Raw genomic sequence first — 25115 nt, forward strand, 5'->3', positions numbered from 1 at the left:
TTGATGTTCGGTCCTCCTGGTTACCGTGGGACACTGGCTATGTAATTGCGCAGTAGTTATAACGACATCACCATGGAGATCCGAGTTTGAGTGAAAGAGGGTAGGTGGAAAGGAGAGGGTTGAGGAGGGGAGCGAGGGAAAAAAGAGGGGTGAAGGAGGGGAGCGAGGACAAAAAGGAGGGGTGAAGGAGGAGAGCGACGACAAAAGGAGGGAGTGAAGGAGGGGAGCGACGACAAAAGGAGGAATGAAGGAGAGAAGCGAGGAAAAAGAGGAGGGAGTGAAGGAGGAGAGCGACGACAAAAGGAGGGAGTGAAGGAGGGGGGCGAGGACAAAAGGAGGAGTGAAGGAGAGGAGCGAGGACAAAAGAGGCATGAAGAAGGGGAGCGAGGACAAAAAGGAGGGATGAAGGAGGAGAGCAACGACAAAAGGAGGGAGTAAAGGAGGGGAGCGAGGACAAAAGGAGGGAGTGAAGGAGGGGGCGAGGACAAAAGGAGGAGAGGAGCGAGGACAAAAGAGGATAGAAGGAGGGGAGCGAGGACAAAAGAGGATAGAAGGAGGGGAGCGAGGACAAAAAGAGGATAGAAGGTGGGGAGCGAGGACAATAGAGGATAGACAGAGGGAAGCGAGGACAAAAATAAGCACGAAGAAGGGGAGCGGGGACAAAAGAAGGATGAAGGAGAGGAGCGAGGACAAAAGAGGCATGAAGAAGGGGAGATGGGACAAAAGAAGGGTGAAGGAGGGGAGCGAGGACAAAAGAAGGGGTGAAGGAGGAGAGCGACGACAAAAAGAGGGTGAAGGAGGGGAGCGAGGACAAAAGAGGATAGAAAGAGGGGAGCGAGGATAAAAATAAGCACGAAGAAGGGGAGAGGGGACAAAAGAAGGGTGAAGGAGGGGAGCGAGGACAAAAAGAGGGTGAAGGAGGGGAGCGAGGACAAAAGAGGATAGAAAGAGGGGAGCGACGACAAAAGAAGGGGTGAAGGAGGGGAGCGACGACAAAAGGAGGGGTGAAGGAGGGGAGCGACGACAAAAGGAGGGGTAAAGGAGGGGAGCGACGACAAAAGGAGGGGTGAAGGAGGGGAGCGACGACAAAAGGAGGGCTAAAGGAGGGTGGAAGAGGGAGGGAAGGCGGTGCCAAGGTGAAGGAAGAGGTGGAAGTGAGAGGTCGATGTGAAAGACAATGAAGGAAAGGGGAGGGAATGAAGGTGGCGGAGGGGATAGAGAAATGATGGGATGAAAGAGGGGAGTACGTGATGGAGAGTGGAAGGGGATTGGGTGAAGGAGGGCAGAGGATGTGAGGAGGAAGTGGTCTGGTGGAGGGGCAGGGACGGGAACGGGGTGGGTGAAGGAGGTGGAATGGAGGAGGAAGTGGTAGTAGTAGAGGAGGGAAGGGTGAATGGTGGAGGGATAGAGAAGGGAAGGTGATTGAGGATGGGAGTGGGTGGTGGAGAGGACAAGGGGATGCGGTATAGGAGGGGGAGTAGGGAAGGGGTCGGGGTGAAGAAATGGGTAGACGAATGGTGAAGACATTGGAGTGGAAGGGGGAGGGGAGGAGTATAGAAGGCGAGACAGATCATAACAAGTCTATCCAACGATCATGAACTGACTAGAACAATGGAGAGAGAAAAGGGAGTGAATCTTTAATCGTGAATGTTATCCAGTGGATTAAAGACCATACTAACTTGTCAGATATTGTTAACAAAATACACTGAGAAGGTAGAATCTAGAAAAAAAATGAATTGAAAAGTTTGATTTTGTGCGTGGAGGCACTGCTGGTGTGTGGCCATCACATGACTTGTTTTCACGGGTTACTAGCTAGGACTCCGGAGTGTGACTAAGTCACTTATAACAATGTATTACGTTAAGGACGTGACGAGTTTCCGACGGACTTATCACGACTTGTGAACACAAAATGGACTCATTATAAAGAATGGTAAGATAGAAATAGATTGATATCTTGCACATTCCCATCAACGCAGGAGTTCACACGAACTTATATTGTAAAGTCTAGAAATGTTATCAATCTCGAATGAAATGGAAACGAATTTCAAAACTTTAAACATCATGACACGGCAATACCTATACATGTACATCATAACAAACATTGTCTCTATAGGATATATATGTGCTTAACAAACACTTGTCTATAAAGGACACTCGTGTATAACAAACTCTTGTCTATAAAGGACACTCGTGTATAACAAACACTTGTCTATAAAGGACACTCGTGTATAACAAACACTTGTCTATAAAGGACACTCGTGTATAACATATGTTTGTCTATAAAGGACACTCGTGTATAACAAACTCTTGTTTATAAAGGACACTCGTGTATAACATATGTTTGTCTATAAAGGACACTCGTGTATAACAAACACTTGTCTATAAAGGACACTCGTGTATAACAAACTCTTGTCTATAAAGGACACTCGTGTATAACACACACTTGTCTATAAAGGACACTCGTGTATAACAAACACTTGTCTATAAAGGACACTCGTGTAAAACAAACACTTGTCTATAAAGGACACTCGTGTATAACAAACTCTTGTCTATAAAGGACACTTGTGTATAACAAACTCTTGTCTATAAAGGACACTCGTGTATAACAAACTCTTGTCTATAAAGGACACTCGTGTATAACAAAAACTTGTCTATAAAGGACACTGGTGTATAACAAACACTTGTCTATAAAGGACACTCGTGTATAACAAACTCTTGTCTATAAAGGACACTCGTGTATAACATATGTTTGTCTATAAAGGACACTCGTGTATAACAAACACTTGTCTATAAAGGACACTCGTGTATAACAAACTCTTGTCTATAAAGGACACTCGTGTATAACAAACACTTGTCTATAAAGGACACTCGTGTATAACAAACTCTTGTCTATAAAGGACACTCGTGTATAACAAACTCTTGTCTATAAAGGACACTCGTGTATTATAAACTCTTGTCTATAAAGGACACTTGTGTATAACAAACACTTGTCTATAAAGGACACTCGTGTATAACAAACTCTTGTCAATAAAGGACACTCGTGTATAACAAACACTTGTCTATAAAGGACACTCGTGTATAACAAACTCTTGTCTATAAATGACACTCGTGTATAACAAACACTTGTCTATAAAGGACACTCGTGTATAACAAACACTTGTCTATAAAGGACACTCGTGTATAACAAACACTTGTCTATAAAGGACACTCGTGTATAACAAACACTTGTCTATAAAGGACACTCGTGTATAACACACACTTGTCTATAAAGGACACTCGTGTATAACAAACACTTGTCTATAAAGGACACTCGTGTATAACACACACTTGTCTATAAAGGACACTCGTGTATAACAAACACTCGTCTATAAAGGACACTCGTGTTTAACAAATCATGTCTTTAACAGGTTCGGAACATCATTGGTGCTAGAACTCCAACGCATCTTTATTCTCATTACCAGAGGAGGAAAATACACTGAACTCGAACACACTGGTGCACAGGTAAGTGATTAAGTGCTACCTAGACAATAACCTGACAAAATGGCATTTCTCATTTACACGCTGAGATAGAGAAAGACAAATAATGAACTACATTTGTAAACAAATTGATAAACCATACACTGCACTATGTAACCCTATGTACAGCATCCAAAAGTTAGTGAATCTATTTTTAGAATGTGTTCACATGCGTTTTATCTGACGCAAGATTTAATCGTTATCAACAGTAATATTGAATAGTGGTACAGTTTATCTATTTAGTTACAAATGTAGTTTATGATATGAATATGTCAACATGTAAATGCGAAAATGTTTTTTTCTCTGGCTCTTGATCACTTACCCGACACCAATCTGTGTTGACCGTTATGACTGTACATGGGTACATTTATAAGGTACCTTACAAACTAACACAGTATACATCAAATACCAATAGATTCCTGATAATTTTATTAAGATTCCTCTCATTGTGTTCCTTATTTCGGTCCACGTGTATAGATACCTACTACTCTCATTGTGTTCCTTATTTCGGTCCACATGTATAGATACCCACCACTCTCATTGTGTTCCTTATTTCGGTCCACGTGTATAGATACCCACTACTCTGATTGTGTTCCTTATTTCGGTCCACGTGAATAGATACCCACTACTCTGTCATTGTGTTCCTTATTTCGGTCCACGTGTATAGATACCTACTACTCTCATTGTGTTCCTTATTTCGGTCCACGTGTATAGATACCCACTACTCTCATTCTGTTCCTTATTTCGGTCCACGTGTATAGATACCCACTACTCTCATTGTGTTCCTTATTTCGGTCCACGTGTATAGATACCCACCACTCTCATTGTGTTCCTTATTTCAGTCCACGTGTATAGATACCCACTACTCTCATTGTGTTCCTTATTTCGGTCCACGTGTATAGATACCCACTACTCTCAATGTGTTCCTTATTTTGGTCCACGTGTATAGATACCCACCACTCTCATTGTGTTCCTTATTTCGGTCCACGTGTATAGATACCCACTACTCTCATTGTGTTCCTTATTTCGGTCCACGTGTATAGATACCCACTACTCTCATTCTGTTCCTTATTTCGGTCCACGTGTATAGATACCCACTACTCTCATTGTGTTCCTTATTTCGGTCCACGTGTATAGATACCCACTACTCTCATTGTGTTCCTTATTTCGGTCCACGTGTATAGATACCCACTACTCTCATTGTGTTCCTTATTTGGGTCCACGTGTATAGATACCCACCACTCTCATTGTGTTCCTTATTTGGGTCCACGTGTATAGATACCCACTACTCTCATTGTGTTCCTTATTTCAGTCCACGTGTATAGATACCCACTACTCTCATTGTGTTCCTTATTTGGGTCCACGTGTATAGATACCCACCACTCTCATTGTGTTCCTTATTTGGGTCCACGTGTATAGATACCCACTACTCTCATTGTGTTCCTTATTTCGGTCCACGTGTGTAGATACCCACTACTCTCATTATGTTCCTTATTTCGGTCCACGTGTATAGATACCCACTACTCTCATTGTGTTCCTTATTTCGGTCCACGTGTATAGATACCCACCACTCTCATTGTGTTCCTTATTTCAGTCCACGTGTATAGATACCCACTACTCTCATTGTGTTCCTTATTTCGGTCCACGTGTATAGATACCCACTACTCTCAATGTGTTCCTTATTTTGGTCCACGTGTATAGATACCCACCACTCTCATTGTGTTCCTTATTTCGGTCCACGTGTATAGATACCCACCACTCTCATTGTGTTCCTTATTTCAGTCCACGTGTATAGATACCCACTACTCTCATTGTGTTCCTTATTGGTCCACGTGTATATATACCCACTACTCTCATTGTGTTCCTTATTTCAGTCCACGTGTATAGATACCCACTACTCTCATTGTGTTCCTTATTGGTCCACGTGTATAGATACCCACCACTCTCATTGTGTTCCTTATTTTGGTCCACGTGTATAGATACCCATTACTCTCATTGTGTTCCTTATTGGTCCACGTGTATAGATACCCACGACTCTCATTGTGTTCCTTATTGGTCAACGTGTATAGATACCCATTACTCTCATTGTGTTCCTTATTTTGGTCCACGTGTATAGATACCCACCACTCTCATTGTGTTCCTTATTTCGGTCCACGTGTATAGATACCCACCACTCTCATTGTGTTCCTTATTTGGGTCCACGTGTATAGATACCCACTACTCTCATTGTGTTCCTTATTTTGGTCCACGTGTATAGATACCCATTACTCTCATTGTGTTCCTTATTGGTCCACGTGTATAGATACCCACGACTCTCATTGTGTTCCTTATTGGTCCACGTGTATAGATACCCACGACTCTCATTGTGTTCCTTATTTTGGTCCACGTGTATAGATACCCACTACTCTCATTGTGTTCCTTATTGGTCCACGTGTATAGATACCCACGACTCTCATTGTGTTCCTTATTGGTCCACGTGTATAGATACCCATTACTCTCATTGTGTTCCTTATTTTGGTCCACGTGTATAGATACCCACCACTCTCATTGTGTTCCTTATTTCGGTCCACGTGTATAGATACCCACCACTCTCATTGTGTTCCTTATTTGGGTCCACGTGTATAGATACCCACTACTCTCATTGTGTTCCTTATTTTGGTCCACGTGTATAGATACCCACTACTCTCATTGTGTTCCTTATTTCGGTCCACGTGTATAGATACCCACCACTCTCATTGTGTTCCTTATTTCGGTCCACGTGAATAGATACCCACTACTCTCATTGTGTTCCTTATTTCAGTCCACGTGTATAGATACCCACTATTCTCATTGTGTTCCTTATTTTGGTCCACGTGTATAGATACCCACTACTCTCATTGTGTTCCTTATTTCGGTCCACGTGTATAGATACCCACTTCTCTCATTGTGTTCCTTATTTCGGTCCACGTGTATAGATACCCACTACTCTCATTGTGTTCCTTATTTCGGTCCACGTGTATAGATACCCACTACTCTCATTGTGTTCCTTATGTCGGTCCACGTGTATACATACCTACTACTCTCATTGTGTTCCTTATTTCTGTCCACGTGTATAGATACCCACTACTCTCATTCTGTTCCTTATTTCGGTCCACGTGTATAGATACCCACTTCTCTCATTGTGTTCCTTATTTCGGTCCACGTGTATAGATACCCACTACTCTCATTGTGTTCCTTATTTCAGTCCACGTGTATAGATACCCACCACTCTCACTGTGTTCCTTATTTCGGTCCACGTGTATATATACCCACTACTGTCATTGTGTTCCTTATTTCGGTCCACGTGTTTAGATACCCACTACTCTGATTGTGTTCCTTATTTCGGTCCACGTGTATACATACCCACTACTCTCATTGTGTTCCTTATTTCGGTCCACGTGTATAGATACCCACTACTGTCATTGTGTTCCTTATTTCGGTCCACGTGTATATATACCCACTACTCCCATTGTGTTCCTTATTTCGGTCCACGTGTATATATACCCATTACTCCCATTGTGTTCCTTATTTCGGTCCACGTGTATAGATACCCACCACTCTCATTGTGTTCCTTATTTCATTCCACGTGTATAGATACCCACTACTCTCATTGTGTTCCTTATTTCGGTCCACGTGTATAGATACCCACTACTCTCATTGTGTTCCTTATTTCGGTCCACGTGTATAGATACCCACCACTCTCATTGTGTTCCTTATTTCGGTCCACGTGTATAGATACCCACTACCCTCATTGTGTTCCTTATTTCGGTCCACGTGTATAGATACCCACTACTCTCATTGTGTTCCTTATTTGGGTCCACGTGTATACATACCCACTACTCTCATTGTGTTCCTTATTTCGGTCCACGTGTATAGATACCCACCACTCTCATTGTGTTCCTTATTTCGGCCCACGTGTATAGATACCCACTACTCTCATTGTGTTCCTTATTTCAGTCCACGTGTATAGATACCCACTCTCATTGTGTTCCTTATTTCGGTCCACGTGTATAGATACCCACTCTCATTGTGTTCCTTATTTCGGTCCACATGTATAGATACCCACTACTCTCATTGTGTTCCTTATTTCGGTCCACATGTATAGATACCCACTACTCTCATTGTGTTCCTTATTTCGGTCTACGTGAATAGATACCCACTACTCTCATTGTGTTCCTTATTTCGGTCCACGTGTATAGATACCCACCACTCTCATTGTGTTCCTTATTTCGGTCCACGTGTATAGATACCCACTACTCTCATTCTGTTCCTTATTTCAGTCCACGTGTATAGATACCCACTACTCTCATTGTGTTCCTTATTTCGGTCCACATGTATAGATACCCACTACTCTCTTCCGACGTACATTCCCAGTACGTGACGTATTTTCCTATTTCTAGTCGATCGAATATCACCAATGATTTGTCTATTCTGCAATACGCGAGTCAAATATAGAACAGCCATCAACATATATACCCGTTTTTCAGGAAATGTTACACTAGATATTAAAACGACATATGTTGCTATATTAGGATTTCTGCTACAAACACCTCATAATACTTCTAATAAATAGTGTTGATGTCACAACAACACATATCTATATATAACCACTACACATAGAATCCTTCAGCAGACACAGTCTGCGTACGTAATGGCATCTGATGTCGTATATTACGTCAAATACTAGAAAGGGAGAATGTCACAAAATTGTACATATACCAATATGTAATTAACAGACTGGCTTCTTTTTGGATATCTGTATTAATTTTATAGGAGACATTTCCAATTATAGACCATGTTCCTATATAAGATAGAATAGGAGACATTTCCAATTATAGACCATGTTCCTATATAAGATAGAATAGGAGACATTTCCAATTATAGACCATGTTCCTATATAAGATACTGCTGCTGACAAAGGTGACGTAAAATACCGTAAACAGGGGGTACTAAACAAACGACGAGAACGAACAAAAACATGGGTATAAACAAAGCCTTTATCTATCTAGTTAACAATAACAGAAAGACTCAGGGGGTCAAGATCCAGCAAAAAGGAGATAAAATATCCCAGTTTCCTGATGACACCTTTTTTTTTAATTTTAGATGGCTCTAGAGAAACTTTTACTGAAGCAATTGACGTATTAGAATATGCACGGTTGTCAGGTCTTAATGTTAATAGTGATAAACTCATTTGATATGGGTAGGAAGTAAGAAGTTTAGTCAACAGATATCACTACAGATGGAAACTGAATTGGGGGATCACAAAATTTTGTCTGTTAGGAATTGATTTCTCTGTGAACTTACATGAAATGGTTAAAATTGATTACAATACAACTGTCAAAAATGTAGATACTTCCTTATTCAATCTTATTACATACAGTAATTGCATTTTCTGTTAATTAAAATAAATGTGAAATAATTTAAATAGCACTTTTAATAGGTCATAGTTCTCTTGTCAAAAATCATTGACAATATACATATCTGTTTTACTTCTTTGTTAATAGAGAAAATTGAAAAAAAAAATGTACATATATTATTATTTTTCTTTTATGTCCATCATTGAATTTATATAATTATAACTATAAACTCGAAATAAAACTTTAAATTTCTTTGAGTTGCCATTGTGTGAAAGGAATAGAGAGAAATGATTAATGATGTATGATGAAAGTAAAACAAAGGGATGAGTGCATGATGAGAGAGAGACTCCCTGCGTGGGGCTATATGCTGTTAGAGGACTGACCCCCGGGCTCCCAACCCTGACAATCTTCCAAACTCTGCTGGGGAAATAAAAATTGTGTTTAAAAAAAAAACTAAAACGACGACAACGAACAAAAAGATGAGTAAAGACAAAGTATTTCTCCTGTTGGAAAGAATAACAAAAATAGCCCGACATAATAGGATCAATTATTCTACTTCTTAAAACCTCAATATTGTGTTCTTCACGTTTTGTCCACATTTGTAAACCTCTCTGACCGTTTATATTTTATCCTCGTTTGTAAACCTCTCTGACCGTTAAAATTTCGCACATCTTTGTAAACCTCTCTGACCGTTTACATTTTTGTCACTTTTGTGAATTTCTACGATCTTTTACTTTTGGTCACCATTTGTAAACTTCTACGACCGTTTACATTTAGTCCATTCACAGGGACAGGTGTTATGTTTATATCGACCCCCCATATATTTTATACATACATTATTATTGTAACGTGTCCCTGTGGTCCATTGTAAACTTCCAAGACAGTTCATGTTTATCAACTTATATGACCGTTTACATTTCGTCGATGTTTGTTTATTTCTATGACCGTTTACATTTCGTCGATGTTTGTTTATTTCTATGACCGTTTACATTTCGTCGATGTTTGTTTATTTCTATGACCCTTTACATTTCGTCGATGTTTGTTTATTTCAATAACTGTTTACATTTTGTATTAAGTTACGTGTGTTTGGGGTGTGCACTGCTATTGTTTTTTTTATCTCGAACTCCAAGGGCTGTTGAGGAGTTCAAGGTTGTTGATCTCTAGCCCAAAGCTCTAGTCGCAATCAAATGAATTTTGAATTCTAACTAAATTTAAAGTGATAACAGATATGTCTAAAGGGAGATAACTCTATTCGAAACCATAAGACTTACTGAACAGAAATCAAAATGAGTTATTTGTCATGAAAAACACAATTGATATGTAATAGAATCTGGGTACAGAGTCTGAGGGAACTCTGTTTGAATAATGTTAAAACAGACTCATAGATAAACCAAGAAAATGTCTAATATATTGTATATTGTATCATTTAAATTAATTGATATATACATACATTGTAACAAAATTACAGTGCTTGTAATCATCACTGAACTAGAAGCCAGGAGATGTAACAGTTCTCTCACTGAACTAGAAGCCAGGAGATGTAACAGTTCTCTCACTAAACTAGAAGCCAGGAGATGTAACAGTTCTCTCACTAAACTAGAAGCCAGGAGATGTAACAGCTCTCTCACTGAACTAGAAGCCAGATGTAACAGCTCTCTCACTGAACTAGAAGTCAGGAGATGTAACAGTTCTCTCACTGAACTAGAAGCCAGGAGATGTAAAAACTCTCACTGAACTAGAAGCCAGGAGATGTAACAGCTCTCTCACTGAACTAGAAGCCAGGAGATGTAACAGTTCTCTCACTGAACTAGAAGCCAGGAGATGTAACAGTTCTCTCACTAAACTAGAAGTCAGGAGATGTAACAGCTCTCTCACTGAATTAGAAGCCAGGAGATGTAACAGCTCTCTCACTGAACTAGAAGCCAGGAGATGTAACAGCTCTCTCACTGAACTAGAAGCCAGGAGAAGTGACAGCTCTCTCACTAAACTAGAAGTCAGGAGATGTAACAGCTCTCTCACTGAACTAGAAGTTAGGAGATGTAACAGCTCTCACTAAACTAGAAGCCAGGAGATGTAACAGCTCTCTCACTGAACTAGAAGTTAGGAGATGTAACAGCTCTCACTAAACTAGAAGCCAGGAGATGTAACAGTTCTCTCACTGAACTAGAAGCCAGGAGATGTAACAGCTCTCTCACTGAATTAGAAGCCAGGAGATGTAACAGCTCTCTCACTGAACTAGAAGCCAGGAGATGTAACAGTTCTCTCACTAAACTAGAAGCCAGATGTAACAGCTCTCTCACTGAACTAGAAGCCAGGAGATGTAACAGTTCTCTCACTGAACTAGAAGACAGGAGATGTAACAGCTCTCACTGAACTAGAAGCCAGGAGATGTAACAGTTCTCTCACTGAACTAGAAGCCAGGAGATGTAACAGTTCTCTCACTGAACTAGAAGCCAGGAGATGTAACAGTTCTCTCACTGAACTAGAAGCCAGGAGATGTAACAGTTCTCTCACTGAACTAGAAGCCAGGAGATGTAACAGTTCTCTCACTGAACTAGAAGCCAGGAGATGTAACAGTAATAGTATGGGAGGTGCAACTCAGTCTTTGTATGTCAACTTTTTTTTTCCAATTTTCAAAATGAGCTTTTGAAACAGAAAAAGTAAAGTAAATCCATCTTTAACCAATGTAAGCCATCATTCTGATTTACACACGTCTCATTCAATATCATCATTATACTCAATTAGGTTAAAAGAAGAGGCCCATGGGCCTTAACAGTCACCTGAGCCTTAAACATGTAGCTTTCTTCTATGTATAATATAGGTTTGCCCCCTCATCACAATTCTATCCAATTTTGAATCATTTCCCACTTCCATTAAAATGTCATTTTTATTAACGTTAAAAGGTAAGTACCTCTCCAGTGAGAAACATAAAAACCTAAAGGCCATGAAATTGACACTTTTGATAAATGACCTTAAGATCTTTCCATCCATGAAGAGTATTTGATTCTACCAAATCTGGGTCTAGAGGAGATTTTTTTTAATTCCAGTCAATTTGACCCAAAACTTGGGATTTTCATCCAGATGACCTCAGATGTTATCAATCTGATGGTCACTTTTATAACTTGTTTCTCTTTGTTCTCACTTCACTTCCGTTCTTTGACCGGTTGATAACTGTGACCTTGAACTTTGATGGTCAATTTAAAGTATTTGCATAACTATTGCAGCCAGCAACTCATGCTGTAGATGTGCTAATTATCAAGTGTTTATGTGTCACAGTAATGAAAGAAAAAAACATTTGAATTGCAGTATTTAGGAAATTTTGAATTTTGTGCTGGAAATCTGTATCACTTTTGATCACTTGACTGATGATCATAAAACTTACACATTCTGTTTCAGTGGATCATGTCCTTTCATATGTGATGGAAAATTTACTATTTGGATAAAACACCTTCAGGACCTTCAATCTATCAAGAGTATTTCATTCTGCCATACCTGGGTCTTGAAAAGAAAATGCTTGAAAGATCAGTCAATTTGACCATTTTTGACCGCACGCCTCAAGCTCCTGAAGGCGGTAGGGACTAAATAATTTATACTTTTGGTAGACCTTCAGCCAAGGAAATTTTCTACAAAATTTCATCAGGAATAGCTTTGCTCAGGTGACCTATAAATGCCTCTAGTAAAGTTTCACATTATCAATCTTTAAAAAGCAATCAATGCATACAAAATACCAATGTAATTCGTACAGGTAATATCTATTTTTTATTTCAGAGACAAAAGTAACAACAGTATATTTTTAAAATAACAAATGAAATTTAACCTGGCATCTCAAGCATTACAAATCTTACTCTATTTAACATTAACCAATTCAATACACAACTAAGGACGGCAAATATCATAACAAGAGATGATATATTTGTAAGAGTTTGAAGTTTCAGGACAATCAGATACAATTATATTGCAGGCATCATTTGGAATAAAGTCAGTAGGGGAAGGACATCGAAATATCTGTTTTTCTACCACAATACGCTGTGTTATTCCACTCTCAAGTCATTGTATAAATGTGCCAACTGTTGGAAATATATATGTTATATTCCACTAGTAGTCTTTTAATTGGTCAAGAGTTTCCATTTGATTCCAGCGATATTTTTGTGGTAGAAACAGATGACACAACTCGTGATTTTTGGATATGGAATTTATTTCACACTTGTAAGTTATTTTTTTAAAGTTACAAAAGACACTTGCTGAAGCTTGTGTCATTTGTAACTTTTAAAAAATAACTTACCTGTGTGAAATAAATTCTATATCTAACAACCACTCGTTGTGTAACCTCTATATACTATATAGTAGTACATTATAGCATTGGTAATCAAGTCAGTAGGGGAACGACATCAAATTAAATATCTATTTATAATACATTGTATCATTGGCCTCAAGTTTGACCCCAGGTGGGTGAAACCTGAACTAGTACAAGAGATGATGGCTGCGAGTATTAAAGTGTATGGAGTTGCAGCACAATCTGGCAATGAATGAGGTCTGTTGAAAAGGCTTCAAAAGTCTATTTAAAATAATAGTGACCTAAAATTCTAAACTCATACAAAAGATGATGGTTGTGAGCAAATGTAAGAGGTTTCAGCAAAATCATTCATCAATCAAGTTTGTTGAGCACAAACCTTTCATAGTTAGTGATCAATCTAGGTTAAGCGAAAAGTAATGTTTTTGTGACTAGGGGAACAAAACTAGGGTTTCAAGGCCTAGGGGCCAAAGACCTCTGACAGGTTTGCAGCAATGGCCTGGTGGGGGTCCCAGGGGTGCAAAGCCTCCCCGGCCGAAAATCATTTTAAGCTTTTCATGCAGTACTGTGTGATTGGATTTCTTACAACTTCAGAAGAGTGTAAGCTTCTTTTAAAAAAGAGCAGATAACTAGAGGTCAATTCTTTAAACTTTTTATACAAAAAAAAAGAAAACTAAAATATCATTATGCAATATCTTTTGAAAGTTGTTAAGATGGGAACATTCTGTAAGAGGAAAATTTTAGCAGCTAGGGGAAACTACCCAACAATGGTGGTAAAACATTGACCTCAATTTTTATCTCAAATGGTTGAAATGTGAACTTGCACAAGAGATCATTAATCAACAAGTCATCAGAGCAAGTACATTGGAAATATATTTATAGTAACAGTGACCTCATTTTTAACTTCAGGTGGTGGAAACACGAGGGAATTATACTAGTAATATAAATACATGTACAATACATAACTAGAGATTTGCTTACATTCATTCAAAGACACTTCAATTTTCATCTCAAACTGGCCTGGTCAGAATTTTAATTCAAAAAGAAGGATAAGTACTTATACAATGTGTCACCCACATTTTAAAGGGAAGATTGTATGTTCTTATTTCAATTGAGGATCACCTTTAATATTTAAAAGTAGACAACGCTAATTATAAATTAATACATCAAGGTCACACTTCAACTTTCTGTGTATACTACAATTCTTTTAAAGTCAAAATTATAGAAGACTTAGTTCTAGTTTAATGAAAGCCTTCAGAGAGGGGTTGTCAATTAATTCAATATCACGCAGTGCCCTTTCCTTCCCATCACAGTAGTATTCCTTTAGTTCCTCAGCATACTTGATCCACACACAGTTAGCACACCCACTCATACAACAGTTCACAGGAGGTTCTGGTGGAGGGCCCTTCCCAGGTACAATCTCCGTGAATGTGGACAGTTTTGTGTCCGAGATGGTGGCAGTTTGGAGTATGGGATCCACCTCCTCATCAGATATGCTGTCTGGTTTTACACCTTTACTGGTGGTTCCATACTTTTGTCCTCTCAAATTATTAGGGCATCCACAAAATGGTGACATGGTGAGAACACAGGGCTTTTTCAGAGGATGAGTGAGTAAAGTGTCTGAGGCCTGAACTGCAGACTTACAACATGTGTGTAGAGTTGTACTTGGTGTACGTAACAGCTTTATATGCCAGCATCGTTTCAGGTAGCTCTGTATCACTCTCCCCGAAGGCTTCTTCAGTCCATTCAGATTCATAGCTTCTACACCTTATCTGGACAAAAAAAATGAAATTGCATGTAATACTGTTAAAAAACATACTGTATTGAAAATATTACGCCAAAATGGCAGGAGTGTGTTTATCCCTTGAATCAGAAGTACAACATGTATACATAATACAGCTGCAGACAGAAAGACTTAACAACCCGTCTCATAGAAACATCATGGTCAGGCATAATAAAACATCATGATTCATGGTCAGGCATAATGAAAGAAAAACATACTAAGTACATTATATAACAGCAGCCTTGATATGAAATGTACTGAAATTCTGAATATCAAAACCTGACCATTAAGAAATCCTAGCTACTAATAAGTCAAGTATAATTGTTACAATATCAATAGCTAGTCAGAAGGAATGTCTCTCTGAATACAGCAAAAAGGTTTCAGAATTTATATGAATACTGAGTTTATAGTGTTGTGATTGTTATTAAATTGATGTATGTGGTACCACAGGCGTCTGAAGTTCTGACAGTAAACTGAGATATAATACCATATAAAAAATAAGAATATCTACTATAAAACTCTTATTTTTTTATATGGTATTATATCTCAGTTTACTCACAGGGGCATGTCTAGTTTTATATTACAAAAACATTGACAATATATATAGGTATTTCTGACTATTTTTTGTAATATAAAGCTAGACATGCCCTGTGGTTTACTGTGAGAACTTCAGACGCCTGTGGTGGTACTTGTTATTTGATGTATTATGTTACTCAGAATCCTGAAACCCAGCCCATGAGGTTTTATCTATTGAGTTCAGAGCAGAGATGTACAAAAAAAATGCCACCTGACGAAAAAATGAAAAACTGCGCGAACAGGATTTATCGCGAAACGACCGTTAGGGCGAACGGGATTTAGGACGAAGCAATCTGTCACCGCTGGTTCAGAGTTAGTTCCCTGTCAGTTTGTAGTGAAAATAAAAAATCAACTCAAAGATAGACATTCACCTTTTGGTAGCCACCGTAGATTCTTCAGTTATTTTCTCGGTAAATCTTTTTTCTTTTCTTTTTTCGAAGAACAGGGAAAGCAGTAGGATTGTATCTGTCATTTTCGGAACAGGAAATGTGGACTACGTCATCATTATTGCGTCCCATTGAGTCGTATACGTATTTCACAGGAAGTGAGAAAATTGAGAAAAACAACGTGCGTTGCTATCTTAAATTTTATATTTATAGTTAATATGGGTAAAATTGGCAAACCACAGAGGAGCAGGAAACACAAGAAGGTGTTACCGTTTGATTCGTCACTAGAAGGTGACAGAAAGAGGTATATTTTATCGCCACATGCACATGGTAGTATGACTAGTTGTAGGTGCAGGTCGTCGAGACCCACGGTTGTTTGTCTCCGACGATGGGTGTAGGTCTCACACCGGTCGAACTATTTGTTGACACTGGGAGACACGAATGCCTTATTTTTTCATATTTTCTATTAATTTAGAATTGTTCACCAATTTTACCAAATAAGCACTAATTTAGCACAGCACTGACTATTTTTTCAGAAACATACCTAATTATGAAATTCAAACACTAGTTTTTTTCCTTCAAGCCGAATTTTGTGAATTTAACGTACCTAAATCTTCTGTGATAGGCACTAATATTGTTTTAAGTGTCTATTATTTCCCTCAATGTCTAAAAAAGATGAATACTCTCTAATTCTCTCTTTGCTGTCGTAAACTCGGTGATGTGTCCTATTATTCTGCAATTTTCACCATTTTAGCTGGTCGATACTAGAAATATAGGACAATGTCTAAAATTGGAAAAAATGACTAGTTTTCTTGGGACAAGGACTAATTTTGAGAGATTTGCCTTGGGCTATTTTATCGCACAGCAACACCACAAAGAGATGGAAAAAAATACCTTATAGTCAGATAGCCTCCTTCCTTACTGTGACACTTAGCATCAAGACTCATTTCAAATACACTACCAATAACATGCTTGGACCAACTGCTATGGTGAAATAAGACATTGCGGTTACCTCCCTATTCACTCCATCTGGCAATAACTGAAGTCCCTAAATAACAGCATTGATCTACAGACACCCAGCTGTCACTTTTGTCACCTTACCTCCATAGGGAGTGGTCAATATTTAAAGTTAAGAAATGGTGGTAAATTGACAGTTTTAATTTTTTTTTTAAAGATTATTTCAATCATAGCTATTTTAATCATAGTAATGGGCTTAATCTTAATTTAGGATGTTGTTTGTCTACAAAATGGTTGAAAACTTTTTTATCAAAAGTATTAAAGAAATGAGATTGGTGTTCAAAATTATATTCCCAATCATCAGCAAACCCAGAAATAAACACAAGTTAAACAACAGCTCCCATGCACACTTGACGTTGTATGTTACAAAGCATTTTTACATCTAGCAATGTGAGGTATTCTTTCTCAATATGAAATCAATTTGATGGAAATATATTTGAATACATACCAGAAGTGTGCGAAATTATGTCCCCCACTCTTCACACATGAGGCTAGTATGTGTGAAAATTGTATGTATAAGTACATCTAAAATGTATTATTATTGATAAATCTATAGCACCTTTTCATTTACTGCATCCTTATTCTTATGATAATTGTACAACAGTACAACAACTTTAACTCACTTATTCACTAGAGCAGTGAAATAGAAAGTATAGACAAGTAATGAAAAATACCCTCTCTAGCCTTGAACTAGCAATCCACAACCTTTCGCTTTCTGATCATGAGCAGACATCCTAACACTTCACTAAATGGAAATTCCCGCTAGCCTGAGCTATAGTTAGATGATAGTACACTGAACAGTAACTACCGGTACTGTTGTAGCGGGAAAGCATATACTGTGTATGTCACTTTTGACTACTTTTTAAAAATGACACTTTTGACTACTTTTTAAAAATGACACTTTTGATTACTTTTTAAAAGTGACAAACGCTTTTCTACTACATTAGTAGCTAACTGTACAGTTGAGTGTTGATGTACTACTTTTAGACTATAAATATATAGCTAATAGACTTGTAGTGCACTAGAACCAAACAGGAGTTGGACAGAAAATAACACATATAGGTTATGGGCAGTACCTGTAGGCTTAAGGTGGGGTACAGTTGTTACAGTACCCAGTCATTGCGGTAACATTTACAAAATACAGTAACATGGAGTACTGCAAAGTAAATGAATATCAATTATGCACGTAAAAAAAGAAACTGGTTGTTCCTATAGCCTTCCAGTTTCACCCATAATTCATCCTCAAACATGCCAATGCATGATGCCATTTTAATTTCCACTTCAGCTTTAGACAGGACAAAACAGGCAACATGCCTCCCAAAAATGAAAAAGAACAAGAAATCCCAAGAAAAGTTCAGTTTTTCATTGACCATAAAGGAAGCTTTCCCACGAAGAAACCAAAGCAAAGAAAACGATTTAAGAAGCAGAAAGGTAATCTGTATAATTTTTATGTTATTGTGTGAGTAGTTTAAATGTGCATATCAGATTACAGTCCAGTATTCAAATTTCAAAGCAGTGTGTATTTTGTTAAATGGCAATTGATGTAGATATCCTTCGGGTATTTTGTTAATTCTCAGATTCAAAGGAACAGACCGAAAAAGGCATCACAAAACCGATGAGACCAGCACCAAAATTTATTCAACATAGAAATGAAAGTGAGAGGAAGTTTATGGCAAGAATAGAAAGAGAAACAAAGTCTGTTCTTTTGACATCACACCTTTCAGACAAATATCAGGTAATTATACCATGAAAACAATATATCTTCAACACTAAATATATAGTAAGTCAGCTACCTGTAACCTCAGAATTAATGTATTTGATAATAGAGCTAGTCAGCTTACCTCAGAATTCATGTTATTGATAAGAAAGTTAGTTGGCTTACCTAAGAATTCACCAGCTTACCTCAGACTTACTGTAATTGATAATAAAGTTAGTCAGTTTACCTCAGAATTAATGTAATTGATAATAAAGTTAGTCAGCTTACTCAAAATTAAGGTAAGGTTGGAGGCCGTGAGATTGTACTGGGGACCCTGACTTATTGTGTAAGGTTGGAGGTGGTGAGATTGTACTGTGGACCCTGACTTATTGTGTAAGGTTGGAGGTGGTGAGATTGTACTGGGGACCCTGACTTATTGTGTAAGGTTGGAGGTGGTGAGATTGTACTGGGGACCCTGACTTATTGTGTAAGGTTGGAGGTGGTGAGATTGTACTGGGGACCCTGACTTATTGTGTAAGGTTGGAGGTGGTGAGATTGTACTGGGGACCCTGACTTATTGTGTAAGGTTGGAGGAGGTGAGATTATACTGGGGACCCTGACTTATTGTGTAAGGTTGGAGGGTGAGATTGTACTGTGGACCCTGACTTATTGTGTAAGGTTGGAGGCCGTGAGATTGTACTGGGGACCCTGACTTATTGTGTAAGGTTGGAGGTGGTGAGATTGTACTGGGGACCCTGACTTATTGTGTAAGGTTGGAGGTGGTGAGATTGTACTGTGGACCCTGACTTATTGTGTAAGGTTGGAGGTGTTGAGATTGTACTGGGAACCCTGACTTATTGTGTAAGGTTGGAGGTTGTGAGATTGTACTGGGAACCCTGGCTTATTGTGTAAGGTTGGAGGCCGTGAGATTGTACTGGGGACCCTGACTTATTGTGTAAGGTTGGAGGTGGTGAGATTGTACTGTGGACCCTGACTTATTGTGTAAGGTTGGAGGTGGTGAGATTGTACTGGGAACCCTGACTTATTGTGTAAGGTTGGAGGTGGTGAGATTGTTCTGGGGACCCTGACTTATTGTGTAAGGTTGGAGGCCGTGAGATTGTACTGGGGACCCTGACTTATTGTGTAAGGTTGGAGGCCGTGAGATTGTACTGGGAATCCTGACTTATTGTGTAAGGTTGGAGGCTGTGAGATTGTACTGGGAACCCTGACTTATTGTGTAAGGTTGGGATGTTGAGCTACAATTGCTTCTAGTACCCTGACTTATTGTGTAAGTTTTCAAATGTGATGTTTTAATGTGACAAATCACACATTTGTATTCCTGGTCCTCTTTTAGGTAGACTTTGAAGAACTTGAGAAAGGAAACATAACAAAAAAGAAGAAAATGACGAACAGTGCTAAAATGATGTAAGTGTTGAACAGACAAAAAAAACCAGAACAAGCAAGGTATTTCTTCATTAGGTATTTCTTCATTAGGTATTTCTTCCTAAGGTATTTTCCCTAAGGTATTTTCCCTAAGGTATTTCTTCCTAAGGTATTTCTTACTAAGGTATTTTCCCCTAAGGTATTTTCCCTAAGGTATTTCTTCCTAAGGTATTTTCCCTAAGGTATTTCTTCCTAAGGTATTTCTTCCTAAGGTATTTTCCCTAACATATTTCTTCCTAAGGTATTTCTTCCTAAGGTATTTTCCCTAAGGTATTTCTTCCTAAGGTATTTCTTCCTAAGGTATTTTCCCTAAGGTATTTCTTCCTAAGGTATTTTCCCTAAGGTATTTTCCCTAAGGTATTTCTTCATTAGGTATTTCTTCCTAAGGTCTTTTCCCTAAGGTATTTCTTCATTAGGTATTTCTTCCTAAGGTATTTTCTTCCTAAGGTATTTTCCCTAAGGTATTTCTTCCTAAGGTATTTTCCCTAAAGTATTTCTTCCTAAGGTATTTTCCCTAAAGTATTTCTTCCTAAGGTATTTTCCCTAAGATATTTCTTGCTAAGGTATTTTCCCTAAGGTATTTCTTCCTAAGGCATTTTCCCTAAGGTATTTCTTCCTAAGGCATTTTCCCTAAGGTATTTTCTTCCTAAGGCATTTTCCCTAAGGTATTTCTTTCTAAGGTATTTTCCCTAAGGTATTTCTTAATAAGGTATTTCTTCCTACGGTATTTTCCTTAAGGCTTTTCTTCCTAAGGTATTTTCCCTAAGGTATTTTCTTCCTAAGGTATTTTCCCTAAGGTATTTCTTCCTAAGGTATTTTCCCTAAGGTATTTTCCCTAAGGTATTCCTTCCTAAGGTATTTCTTCCTATATACTATATGCTGGTAATTGTCTTGATAGGTCTTCTGTTGGTGAAATCATTACCATAATAATCTTGCAGGACAGGTCATTTAACTAACTCTTTACTGAACTGCAATAGACACGGATGGGAGATGCCCACTAGATAACTCCTCAGGAATTTGTTAGTGGGTTTTAACTCAACAGTAGATAACTCCTCAGGAATTTGTTAGTGGGTTATAACTCGACAATAAATAACTCCTCAGGAATTTGTTAGTGGGTTTTAACTCGACAATAGATAACTCCTCAGGAATTTGTTAGTGAATTTTAACGCGACAATAGATAACTCCTCAGGAATTTGTTAGTGGGTTATAACTCGACAATAGATAATTCCTCAGGAATTTGTTAGTGAATTTTAACGCGACAATAGATAACTCCTCAGGAATTTGTTAGTGGGTTATAACTCGACAATAGGTAACTCCTCAGGAATTTGTTAGTGGGTTATAACTTGACAATAGATAACTCCTCAGGAATTTGTTAGTGGGTTATAACTCGACAATAAATAACTCCTCAGGAATTTGTTAGTGGGTTTTAACTCGACAATAGATAACTCCTCAGGAATTTGTTAGTGAATTTTAACGCGGCAATAGATAACTCCTCAGGAATTTGTTAGTGGGTTATAACTCGACAATAGATAATTCCTCAGGAATTTGTTAGTGGGTTTTAACTCGACAATAGATAATTCCTCAGGAATTTGTTAGTGGGTTATAACTCGACAATAAATAACTCCTCAGGAATTTGTTAGTGGGTTTTAACTCGACAATAGATAACTCCTCAGGAATTTGTTAGTGGGTTATAACTCGACAATAGATAACTCCTCAGGAATTTGTTAGTGGGTTATAACTCGACAATAGATAACTCCTCAGGAATTTGTTAGTGGGTTATAACTCGACAATAGATAACTCCTCAGGAATTTGTTTGTGGGTTTTAACTCAATAATAAATAACTCCTCAGGAATTTGTTAGTGGGTTATAACTCGACAATAGATAATTCCTCAGGAATTTGTTAGTGGGTTTTAATATGACAATAGATAACTCCTCAGGAATTTGTTAGTGGGTTATAACTCAACTATAGATAACTCCTCAGAAATTTGTTAGTGGGTTATAACTCGACAATAAATAACTCCTCAGGAATTTGTTAGTAGGTTTTAACTCGACAATAGATAACTCTTCAGGAATTTGTTAGTGGGTTTTAACTCGATAATAGATAACTCTTCAGGAATTTTTAAGTGGGTTTTAACTCGATAATAGATAACTCCTCAAGAATTTGTTAGTGGGTTTTAACTGGACAATAAATAACTCCTCAGGAATTTGTTAGTGGGTTATAACTCGACAATAGATAACTCCTCAGGAATTTGTTAGTGGGTTATAGCAAAACAATTGTTTGAGTTGAGATTCCCACTTGATAATCTGATGCTGTTCAAATAAAAGAATGACGTATATACCCGGGGAAGTAATACAAGCCCTGTGTGTCACTTGTTTAAAGCTTGATTTACAGATAGCTATTCTTACATAATCACTTCAGGAGATTGAAGGAAAAGAAAAGTCACAAGAAAGAAAAGAAGATACAACATCAGAGGGATAAGAAGGGAGATTTTTCCTACCTTAATGGTAATTCTGATCACTTTCATGAAATGTCAAAGAACTGTTTCTGCTTTTGTTAAAATTCAAATTGTCTTGCATGTACTTTTTAATTACTTGAAGATGACTGTTTGATACTAGTAATGTGGGGAAGCAGTAGCTCATTGGGTTAGAGTGGGACCACGTAACCTCAGGTGAAGATCTGAGATGCGTGGTTCTACGCTCACTACCTGTGCCAGTTTGTATTTCTCAGGGAGCTGAGAAACAGGCCAGGCTGTGTGGTTGTGTGTCCTTGGGTAAGACACTTTACCCTAATTGCTCTGAATGGCATGCCACTTGCCTCTCCTATGTTCAGTGGGGTAGTCATTAACTACTACAAGGACCCTCAAAATGACCCTGGCTTTTCACAGGTTGATGAACCCAGTAAACAAACAGTCTTAGTAGTGTTTATACATTTATTGACAGACAAAGTACAATTCGGAGAGGTTGCCATGGCTCCACCAACTTTGAAGGCCAAACCGAAGAAAGCTCCTGGATCCATGGATGCCATTCCTAGGGTTTGTTATTTTTACTTTAATAACCATGAAATCAGCAATGAACAAAAATGGAGACTTCTTGCTGTAATCATTTATTTCTGTTGAATCGTTTCCAGCACATTATTCTACAACTTTTAACCCAATTCTATTAATAGAACATCAGTTGACAGGTGTCATAGCTCTTCAAGGATTGTCTCCCTTTGCACATTATTGCTTAAGGATAGAAAATTTCATTTGAACACTGATAAAGTTTCATCAGAATCCAGTCATATTCACACAGAGACTGATCATGCTACACCCCATCCAAAATTAGGATTATGTAAATTTACATCACTATATTTACTTATCATCCTAACGATCTTGAAAATATATGCACACAGCATCAAAGAAAAGTTCTTACAGAAAAAAGACCTTTGTTATTAGATATCTCCCATTAGAAAATGAATGATTCGCAGATCATGCTTATCAAAGCAATCATCCATGATTTAATTTTCCTTCCAGCCTGGTAAGAAGTCATTGCTTCTGAAAGAGATCATTGCCAACAACATGAGTTTGGGGAGAGGTGGGGTGTCATCCACACGAGAAGTTGGTCAGACACTGAAACGTAAACAGATGTCTCTGTCACAGCAACACACGATGGACAATGAACGAAACAAAGCAATCAAGTTATATAGACAAATGAGGGACAAACAGAATAAAAATCTCAGCTGATTGAGTCATCATTATTTTGGGTTATTTTTAGCCCATCATCATCAGATGATGGGACTGTTTAAATCACCACAGTTCAGAATTGATTAGCCCATTATCATCATCAGATGATGGACTGTTGAAATCACCACAGTTCAGAATTGATTAGCCCATTATCATCATCAGATGATGGACTGTTGACATCACCACAGTTCAGAATTGATTAGCCCATTATCATCATCAGATGATGGACTGTTGAAATCACCACAGTTCAGAATTGATTAGCCCATTATCATCATCAGATGATGGACTGTTGACATCACCACAGTTCAGAATTGATTAGCCCATTATCATCATCAGATGACGGACTGTTTAAATCACCACAGTTCAGAATTGATTAGCCCATAATCATCAACAGATGATGGCCTGTTTAAATCACCATGGTTCATCATTGATTAGCCCATCGTCAGATGTACTGGAATGATCAAACTTCATTTTGAAATTTGTCTGGTTTGGTAGTTTCTTCTCTTTTTAGCCCACCATCATCAGATGGTGGGCTATTCAAATCGCCTTGCATCCATGGTCCTTCCGTCCGTCCGCCCATAAACAATGCTTGTTATCGCTATTTCTCAGAAAGTACTGAAGGGATCTTTCTGAAATTTTATATGTAGGTTCCCCTTGGTCCCATGTTATGCATATTGCATTTTGGGACCAGTCGGGAAAACAACATGGCCAACAGGCAGCCATCTTGGATTTTGACAATTGAAGTTTGTTATCACTATTTCTCAGAAAGTACTGAAGGGATCTTTCTCAAATTTCATTTGTAGGTTCCCCTTTGTGCCTATTTATGCATATTGCATTTTGAGACCAATCGAAAGACAACATGGCCAAGAGGCAGCCATCTTGGATTTTGACAATTGAAGTTTGTTATCGCTATTTCTCAGAAAGTACTGAAGGGATCTTTCTCAAATTTTATATGTAGGTTACCCTTGGTCCCTAGTTATGCATATTGCATTTTGAGACCAATCAGAAAACAACATGGCCGACAGGCAGCCATCTTGGATTTTGACAATTGAAGTTTGTTATCGCTATTTCTCAGAAAGTCCTGAAGGGATCTTTCTCAAATTTTATATGTAGGTACCCTTGGTCCCTAGTTATGCATATATCATTTTGAGACCAGTCGGAAAAAAAACATGGCCGAGAGGCAGCCATCTTGGATTTTGACAATTGAAGTTTGTTATTGCTATTTCTCAGAAAGTACTGAAGGGATCTTTCTCAAATTTCATATGTAGGTACCCTTGGTCCCTAGTTATGCATATATCATTTTGAGACCA

At 38.3% G+C, this 25115-nt stretch overlaps 2 protein-coding genes across 5 annotated transcripts; one reads left to right on the forward strand and one right to left on the reverse strand.

The window, feature by feature from the left end:
- On the forward strand, positions 1-23813 carry LOC117322210 (coiled-coil domain-containing protein 137-like). Of its 3 annotated transcripts, none has more exons than XM_033877003.1 (8): positions 1-100; positions 3408-3501; positions 18230-18375; positions 18522-18679; positions 19995-20065; positions 22503-22588; positions 23024-23115; positions 23596-23813. In XM_033877003.1, exons 3-8 carry the CDS (start codon positions 18255-18257, stop codon positions 23803-23805), a joined length of 738 nt encoding a protein of 245 aa, XP_033732894.1. In that variant the 5' UTR covers positions 1-100; positions 3408-3501; positions 18230-18254; the 3' UTR covers positions 23806-23813. The 3 variants fall into 3 exon arrangements, with proteins under 3 accessions (XP_033732894.1, XP_033732885.1, XP_033732877.1); XM_033876994.1 differs by lacking the exon at positions 1-100 and adding an exon at positions 1831-1930; XM_033876986.1 differs by lacking the exons at positions 1-100; positions 3408-3501 and adding an exon at positions 16049-16231.
- On the reverse strand, positions 12632-16039 carry LOC117322236. Of its 2 annotated transcripts, none has more exons than XM_033877041.1 (2): positions 15913-16039; positions 12632-14954 (listed from the first exon to the last, which is right to left on the reverse strand). In XM_033877041.1, the coding sequence occupies exon 2, from the start codon at positions 14936-14938 to the stop codon at positions 14402-14404; it is 537 nt and encodes a 178-aa protein (XP_033732932.1). In that variant the 5' UTR covers positions 14939-14954; positions 15913-16039; the 3' UTR covers positions 12632-14401. The 2 variants fall into 2 exon arrangements, with proteins under 2 accessions (XP_033732932.1, XP_033732937.1); XM_033877046.1 differs by having other exon boundaries at positions 12632-14949; positions 15913-16027.
- Positions 23814-25115: the final 1302 nt, after the last annotated feature.

This window comes from Pecten maximus, chromosome 1 (genome assembly GCF_902652985.1).
Source record: "Pecten maximus chromosome 1, xPecMax1.1, whole genome shotgun sequence".
Lineage (NCBI taxonomy): Eukaryota > Metazoa > Mollusca > Bivalvia > Pectinida > Pectinidae > Pecten > Pecten maximus.